Source organism: Rhincodon typus, chromosome 19 (genome assembly GCF_021869965.1).
Source record: "Rhincodon typus isolate 14 chromosome 19, sRhiTyp1.1, whole genome shotgun sequence".
In the NCBI taxonomy this organism is placed as follows: Eukaryota; Metazoa; Chordata; class Chondrichthyes; order Orectolobiformes; family Rhincodontidae; genus Rhincodon; species Rhincodon typus.
Window position 1 is genome coordinate 53,354,593 of NC_063350.1, and position 9,457 is coordinate 53,364,049.

General features: G+C 41.1%; 1 protein-coding gene across 7 annotated transcripts in view; it reads right to left on the bottom strand.

Annotated features, from left to right (window-relative positions):
- Window positions 1-9,457, bottom strand: part of pcif1 (phosphorylated CTD interacting factor 1) — a 150,421-nt gene that overhangs the window by 50,742 nt on the left and 90,222 nt on the right. For all 7 annotated transcript variants that reach the window (XR_007264154.1, XR_007264153.1, XM_048608101.1 and 4 more), the window contains one exon: window positions 6,646-6,745. Coding sequence is in view for 5 of the 7 variants with exons in the window: in XM_048608101.1 (XP_048464058.1) it covers window positions 6,646-6,745 (100 nt within the window). In the remaining 2 variants the exon portion in view is untranslated. The remainder of the gene's footprint in view (window positions 1-6,645; window positions 6,746-9,457) is intronic.

Sequence of the window (9,457 nt, forward strand, 5' to 3'; positions counted from 1 at the left end):
GATGGGTGAACGTATACAAAGAGTAAAGAAGTGACTGTGCCCATACAGGACCAAGAGGAGACTGTGGTTCAGCATGAGTGGTGAGGCGACTGTGTCTGTACAGGAGTGGAGAGATGGCTGTATGTGTGTAGGAGAGGAGAAGTGACTAAGTTTGTACAGGAATGGGGAGATAATTTTGAAAATACAGCAATAGAAAGGTGACAGTGTCTGTACAGGAACCAAGAGGTGATTCTCTGTACAGAAGTGGGGAGATGGCTGGATATGATCAGAGTGGTGACATGATTGTCTCTGTACTGAGATGGATAGCAACTGTGGCGTTGCAGGAAAGGTGAAATGGCTGGTTCTACACTAGATTGGAGAGGTGATTGCATCTGTATAGAGTGAAATAATGGCTGTATGTTTACAAGTGGTGACGTGATTGTGTCAGTAAAGAGTAGAGAAGTCACTGTGTCTTTAAAGAAGATGAAAAGGCTCTAACCGTACACAAATGAAGAAGTGACTGCACTTGGACTGAGTAGAGATCTGGCTATTCACTACAGTGCCTGTACTGTTCATGTAACTTTGTATAGGATTGTTCATATAACACTGTCTGTATAAGAGTGGAAAAGTCTCCATATATAGGAGTAGAGTTTTGAATTTATCTGTACACAAGTGGAAAGGTGATTTTCTCTGTACAGGATTGGAGAGATGACCACATCTGTACAGATGTGGAGAGATGACTGTGCCTGTACAAGACTAGACAGGTTACTGTGTTTGTACACAAATGGAGAAAGGACTGTGTCTATACAGGAGCGAAGAGGCAAACTCCATCAACACAGGCGGGGAGAGGTGATTGTTGCTGTGCAGGAATGTAGTGATGGCTGTGTCTGCAAAGGAGTGGAGAGGTGGTTGTGTTTGTACACAAGTGGAAAAAGGACTGCATCTGTACTGGAATGGAGAAGGGACTGTATCTGATTAGGAATAGAGAGGTGGCTGTATATGTACAGGAGTGGAGAGTTGGCAGTGCCTCTACTTCTGATGAGGAATACCTATGAGAGACTAAGTAAGAAATTAAGTGTATGAACACTAAATGGCCCAAGAAAATCTAACCCATCACCCAACTCATTAATTTAGAGCAATAATTCTCTTACCAACTCCCATCTTCCAGAACTCAGCCTACACATCAAAGCCCATGCTACCAGTGTACTAACATGATCAATATCTTTTAGAATATTGCCCACTTAACTACTGTATTCAGCACAAAAGACATTTACACGTGGGAACTTTATATCATCACAGTAGGACAAAGTCCAAATGTACTACAATTAATGTATTAAAGCACTGGCATCCTAGTAGCTTAATTCTTCTACTGAAGCTGTCTCTGCATTAAATCCAATCCCACTGGTATCTTTTTATCAGTTAAAGGTAGAATTTCTAATATGCTGACTCCTGCAAAAAAAATTCCCCATGAGCTACAGCAAAAGTCTGAACTAAAGGCTGAAAAATTCCCAGGAGTCATCATTTTAGGTTTCTACAAAAAGTGAGAACATTGTAGTTGTGTTAATGATAATCTTTCAAAGTTCTTTCAATTCTGGAACTGTTTCTTTACAATGGTAAATTGCTTATGTCACTCAGCCTCGTAAGAAACCTAACTGAGAAAAACCAGGGAATTATAGACTAGTTAGCCAAACATTAGTTGTCAGGACTGAATAAAGAACCAGAAGAACTGCGGATGCTGGAAATCAGAAACAAAAACAGAAATTGCTGGAAAATCTCAGCAGGTCTGCCAGCACCTGTTGGGCAAAATCAAAATTAACATTTCGAGTCCAGTGACCCTTCCTCAGTACTGTTGATAGCCAAGAAAAAGTTATTTTTTATGCAGAAGATAGGGTGGGGGGAGGGGTAAGGAGTAAACAATAGGTGGAGATGGAGCCCAAAAAGACAGAAGAACAGTTCGACAGACAAATGTGTGGATAATAACTGGCCTAGAGAATGAACGGCTGCTAATGGAAAGTATTAATGGCTAATGATGGGTAGTGTATAATAGCAGACCATGTGATAACTGCTCTCCAGTTGTCAGGAAATTGCTAGACTTTGTAATTTAGGATAGGATGGCCTGAACACCTCGAACATTTTCAACTCATTAGAGAGAGCCAGTATAGGTTTGTAAAGTGTAAATGATGCCTGAAGTACTTGATTGAATTTTTGATGCGGCGACAGAGTGATGGACAGGGAAATATTTCTGAATGTTATTTAAATCAGACTTCCAGACGGTGATCGACAAAGTCTCTCCTAAGAGATTGTTAGCTAATGTAGAAGATTTTGAAATTTAAGGAAAATTGTTAAGCTTGTTAGATTATTATCTGAGCAGCAGGAGACACTGAGGGGAGATAATAGGCACATGCTCCAACTGATCTGTGTTGGGGTCTCATTAGTATAGTGTTGACTTAGATAATAGAAAACTATATTTTCAAACATGCTAATGACAGAGAAAGAGGGAACACAGAGCAGATTTAAACCAAAATGATACTTGGAGTCCAAGAATTAAACCAAGGAAAAATTCACAAACATCTTATTCCCTGCAATTTAGAAAGTCTGAAGGTTTCAATATATTTTGGAGAATAGCACAGAAAGAGAGAAACTTTCAGCCACTAGAGGGGAAAAGTTTAAGGGAGATATGCATGGAAAGATTTTTACGCAGAGGGTGGTGGGTGCCTCGAACACATTGCCAGCGGAGGTGGTAGAGGCGGGCACGATAGCGTCATTTAAGATGTATCTAGACAGATACATGAATGGGCAGGGAGCAGAGGGATACAGATCCTTGGAAAATAGGCGACAGGTTTAGATGGAGGATCTGGATCGGCGCAGGCTTGGAGGGCCGAAGGGCCTGTTCCTGTGCTGTAATTTTCTTTGTTTGTTCTTTATTCACTAGGGTATTTAGGATTAGGAGGCATAGCCTTCCATCGATTTTCTTTCTGTTTGTCTGCAAGGATTTGATATTATACCTTATCCAAAACCAGGTCATTAAGATACGGCAAAAAGAGCAGTGGTCCTTGGGGGAACGACTGCATATTTCATTTGAGTCTGAAAAAGAATGATTCTTCAATATTCTCTTCTTCCTGCCACATGCCTAATTTTGTATCCACAGTATCAATGACTTTTTAATCACACGGGCTACAATTTTGTGAACAAGTGTATTGTCTGGTACATTATCAAGTGCCTTTTGAAAGTCCATATGTCTTGTCCCACCCTCTGTTACTTCAAAGAACTATTATACGATCGTCGAAAAAAAGACAAATTATGGGAAGTTTCTTGTTTTACACTCATCATTACATTCACAAAAATAATGACATAAATGGGGATAACACTTTATAATGTATGAGAAGAGAGTGTTCGTTGGCTGGCAAATGGACTCTGACTGGTAGAAGTGTCACTACAGTGAATGTACCAGTTAGATGATGACTAACAAGCTTTGTTTAAATTTCAACCGTGCAGATTCACTCTAACTGATCAGGGCATTGGTCTGAGGATTGAACCAGAAAAAGGGTGTCACCTATTTTGTTAAGTTGAAGAAGTACAGTGTCTGTCTGTAAAAACCAAGGCCTTACTTTAAATATTAAGCTTCTCACAAGGCGCAAGTGGACCTCACTGCAAGCCCAAATGACAATTTTAATCTTAAAATTGGCTGTCACCAGTCTGGCAGCAACAATGGACAGAAAAGCAGACTTAATCTGTCAAGTCTGAGGCAGTTCTGAAGAAGAGTTTTAGCAGACTGCAAACATTAACTCTGTTTCTCTGAATTTTTCGAGCATCTCCTGATTTTTATTGCAGACCCCAAACCACTCTTGTATGAAGAAGTTTTCTTTTCTCACAATATATTTTCTTCATTTGCAAATCATTTTAAATCTCGTCCTTGATTTATCCCCAGCCAATTCAGTCTCTCCCTATCGCTCAAACCCTCCAACCCTGGCAACATCCTTGTTAATTTTTTCTGCACCCTTTCAAGTTAAACAACATCTTTCCTTTAGCAGGGAGACCAGAATTGAATGTAGTCTTCCAAAAGTGGCCTAACCAATGTGCTGTACAGCCACAACATGACCTCCCTAATCCTATATTCAATGCACTGACCAATAAATGCAATTGTACCAAATGCCTCCTTCACCACCCTGTGTACCTGTTTCTCCACCCTCAAGGAACTATGAACCTGCACCCCAAGGTCTCTTTTTTCAGCAACACTCCGCAGGACCCTACCATTAAGTGTTTCAGTCCTGCCCTGATTTGCCTTTCCAAAATGCAACACCTCACATTTATCTAAGTTAAACTCCATCTGCCACTCCTCAGTCCTCTCATGATTTTGAAAACTGCTATCAAATCTCCTCTTAACTTTCTTCTCTCAAAGGAGAACAATCAAATCTCTCTAATCTATCCTCATAATTGAACTTACTCATCCCTGGAACTATTCTTGTAAATAGTTCTCTTCCAAACTCTTTCCAGTGTGCTCCTTTCCTAAAGTATGGCACACATAACTGTCCATAATACTCTATCTGAGGTCTAACAAATTCAGCATAATCTCTTTGCTCTTGCACTCTATGCCCCTATTAATAAAGCCCAGGATATTGCATGCTTTATTAACTGTTCTCTCTGCCTGTGCTGTCACTTTTAGTGATCTGTGCACACACACATCAGGTCCAATGTTACTCTAAGCTGTGGAGGTGCATGCATGTTCAGCTGCTCCGATGTTCTGTGCTTAGCCACTGGCATCAACATGCCACTCACAGAATTGACTTCTGGTTCCGCAAGTCACTGCCGTGCAAAGGCCTTAAAGGTCTGTGCAGCCAGTCAGAAAATTAGAAGAAACGCTGACAAGGGCTCTCTGTTCCTGTACCTCTTATTTTGTATTGTCTGTCCATGTTCTTCTTCCAAAACGCATCACCAGTGAACATCATCTAGCAAACCACAAGTTCGTCTCTGTTCTTTTGGAGTTGTACATTGTCCTCCTCAGCGTACAATGCTTCTAAATGTCATATCTCTCACAAACTTTGAAATTGTCTCCCACACACCAGGACCTAGATCAGGAAAAGCAAGGGTGCCATACCCAAAACCCTGGAGAACTCCACTACAAACCCTTACTCCAGCCTGAAAAATATCCATTGACCATTCTATGTTCTGGAATAAAAGTGACAGCATATGGATACCAAACTGACTGAGGAATAAGAGACATGCTGTCACTTTTATTCCAGAACATAGAATGGTATAGCACAGGAACAGGACCTGTGGCCCACTATGTCTGCACCAACCAACTAATTCCATTTGCCAAGCTATAACATTTCTCACAAGTCTGTTGTGTGGTATCATACTGAATGTCATTTCAAGTTTCATGTACACCATTTCAAAAGCATAAGCCTCATCAACACTGTTTTTACTTCTCCAAAAACTGCAGCAAGTTAGTTTCTATTTAGAATTCCATTCTGGTTCTTCCTAATCAATCCACATTTTTCCATGTGAGTACAAGTTCTATCTCAAATAATTCTATCCAGAAACTTCCCCACCACTGAAGTTAAACTGATTGGTCTATAATTGCTGGGATTATCCTTACAACATTTATGAACAAGAATCAATTGTCTACAGTTCTCCAGTCCTTTGGAACTTCTCCTGAGTCAAGGGAAGACAGAAATGCTCCTGCAAATTCCACTCTCACGTCCTTCAGTATCCTTGGCTGCATCTCATCCAGTTCCGGTCCTTTGTCAACTTTAAGCATCAACAGTCTATCCAATACTCCTTCCTGATTATTTTTGTACACATCTAGTGACACAGTCTCCTCCTCTGCCACCATGGCCTATGTAGTACCTACCTCCTTAGTAAAGGCAGATGTAAAGTATAAATTTAACAACACAGCCAAGCTTCTTACTTCCACGTGTAAATCTCCTTTATGGTCCCTAACTGGCTTTAATCCTTTTTTATCAGCCTTTTGCTATTTACATCTCTGTAGAAGGATTCTCCGAAGAAGGATTCCCCAAAACATGCCGAAAAATGCTTGTTGGACTTGTGTAAGACATGCTGCTGGTGACATAAATGATGGGGTTTATCCTTACAGTTCACTGTTGCCACATATATATGGGCTGCCAAAGACAGACAAAATGATGTCCCTTTATACTCTTATCTTATCTATGACTGGTACTGCGCAACACAAATTTTTAAGGATGTCTTCTGCATGCAAGACAAAAAGCTCTGACAAAATGTATCTTTTTTCAGAAGTACTCAGTTCTCTACTATCAAAAGCATATTTATTGTATAATCTTTATTGTGAAATTGTCCCCTTATAATTTTCGTCATCCTTTAACCATTCCCTGATCTGTCCATTGCTATATGGTTTCCCCAGATCTGACCAGTATTCCCCTGACCTCTCCATCATTTCAATCATTCCGCAGGTTCCCTGGTCTGGCCATCACATCCTGGTCCAGCCATTATTACCTTAATCCAGGCACTGTTCCCCAGACTAGCCATCATTCACCTAACTCCACTTCATATCAGAGGCCCAGGCACATTATCCCAGACTCAACCACTGTTTCCTAATCATTGTATCCTAACCAGATCATTGATTCTCTAAACTGCCCATCATTCACTTGACACTACCATATTCCCGTTTTCTTGTAATGTTTCCCATACCATATAATCTTCCTTTGTAGCAGATGGTTCTTTTCGTAGCCAGTTGAAAGTATCTTCAACATTCCACTTCACAGTTTTCCTGACATCTGGGGTAGCATTTCTGAGGAAGAACAACAGTTAGTCAGGAAAGGGAGGCACAATCTTACTATTGAGTGACAAGGATTTGCTGACTATGCAATATGATCAGACAGGATGGCCCAGATGGCCTGAACTTTGCAGACTCTTTATCACATTTTTGATTGTCATTCTATCTATTCAATCTACCGTCTTCAACAGGTTTTGGGAAAAATTCCAAGACAAATAAATTTACATTTGTGATTTGACTGATCAGCCCATTATCCGATGTGTACAAACTTATAGCTACATTTTACAGGTTTTTGAACCAAGGTAAGAGAGATCCACTGCCTGATCGGTATCATGCAGGCATCCATTTCCTTCCAGGAAAGTGCCAACTATTTTGACATAAAATCAAACAACAGCAAGAAATTTAGAACTGTGTTCCTCCCCACCACCCTCACCCAAGTGAACACACAGCTCTTCTTTCAATGAAACCACTCTCTGGACGGTTTTTTTCTGAAGAAGGGTCCAGGCCCAAAACATCAACTTTCCTGCTCCTCTGATGCTGCTTGGCCTGTTGTGTTCATCCAACTCCACACCTTGTTATCTAAGAATCTACTTGACTTTGTTCTCAGCAATTCACCTGCATCAAATGCATCCACTTATGATAGTATCCTTAGCAGTCACTATGGGGCATTTTTTATGGAGACTAAGTCCCATATTCATATTAAGGACACCCTCAATCATGTTGTGAGGTATGACCACTGTGCTAAATCAGACATATTTTGAACAGATCTGGCAACTCAAATTGTCCATTCTTGAAGCACTGTAGGCCATCAGCAGCACCAGAACTATATTCAACAACTGTGCATAACCTTGTAGTATTTTATTTCCCTCAATCTACCATTACCATAAAACGGGAGATCAACGGTGATTCACTGAGGACTGCAGAACGAAATGCCAGGAGTAGCACCAGGCAAATATAAAAATGAGGCATCAAACTAGAAAGGACAACTTGTGTGCCAAACAACAGATGCAGCACACATAGGGCTAAACAGACCCCCAACCAATGGATCAGATGTACGCCCTACTGCCCCACCTCATCCAGTCATGAATTGTAGTGTCCAATTAAACAACTAATGGGAGGTGGATGCTCCATAAATAATCACATTTACAGTGAGGCCTGCAAAAGACAAGGATGAAGCACTTGCAACAATCTTCAGCCAGGAGTGCCAGATGATTCATCTCAGCATCTCCTGTTGTCCCCAGCAACACAGATGCCAGTCTTCAACAAAATCAATTAACTCCATGTGACATCAAGAAACACTGAAAGCACTGGACCCTGCAAAGTCTATGAGCCCTGATTAAATTCCAGCAAAAGTACAATGAAGGTGTGCTCCACAGGGAACTGAATGTATTATCACCAAATTTTCAGGTGACAACAAAACAGGAAATTATGAGAATGACACAGAGTGTCTACAAAGACTCACAGAGATGTACAGAACGGACACAGACCCTTCGGTCCAACATGTCCATGCCGACCAAATTTCCTAAGTGAAGCTAGTCCCATTTGCCAACGTGTGGTCCATAGCCCTCTAAATCCTTCCTATTCAGATACCCATTCAGATGCCTTTTAAATGGTGTAACTGTACTAGCCTCCACCACTTCCTCTGGCAGCTCATGCCATACACGCACCACCCTCTGTGTGAAAACGTTGCCCCTTAGGTCCCTTCTAAATCTTTCTCTTCTCACCCTAATCTTATGCCCTCTAGTATTGGACTTTGCACCCTATGGAAAATACATTGTCTACTTACCCTATCCATGCCCGTCATGATTTTATAAGCCTCTATAAGGTCACCCCTCAGCCTCCGACGCTCCATGGACGATAAGCCCCAATCTATTCAGGCTCTCCCTATAGCTCAAACCCTCCAACCCTGGCAACATCCTTGTAAATCTTTTCTGAACCCTTGCATTTTCACAACATCTCTCCTATAGCAGGGAGACCAGAATTGAACGCAGTATTCCAAAACTGGCCTAACTAATGTCCTGTTCAACCGCAACACGATATCCCAAATCCTATACTCAATGCACTGACCAATAAAGGCAAGCATACCAAACACTTTCTTCAATATCCTATCTACCTACGACTTCACTTTCAAGGAACTATGAACCTGCACTCCAAGATCTCTTTGTTCTGCAACACTCCCTAGGACCTTACCATTAAGTGCATGAGTCGTGCTATGATTTGCCTAGTGATGTTATGCAAGGGTCCAAGTTGGGACCACAACCTTTCATTTTATACATTAATGATCTAGGTGAAGGAACTTTGTTGCAGGGGTCTGTAGGGACTAGTCATTAAGTGTATTGAAAATTGAGACAGACTGATTTTTAATCAGGAAAAGAATCAAGGCTAATGGGGAAAAGATAGGCAAGTGGTTTTGAGGAGTATTAAATCAGCATGATTTCATTTAATGGTATGGCAGAACCTGATGGGTCAAATAACCTAATTGCACCCCGGTATCTTATGATCACCTTCTGTACAGACACAGTCAAATGTCCAATCCTTTACATGCACTGTCACCACTCCACTCCTGTGCAGAAATAGCCAACATTCCATTTCTGTAAAGACACAGTCACCTTTACACTTCTTTTCAGTCATCTCCTATAAACATACAGGTAACTCTCCACCCTTGTCTGAATACAGCCTTCTCGCCACTCCTGTACAGACAGAATCACCTCTCCACTCCTATGCAGA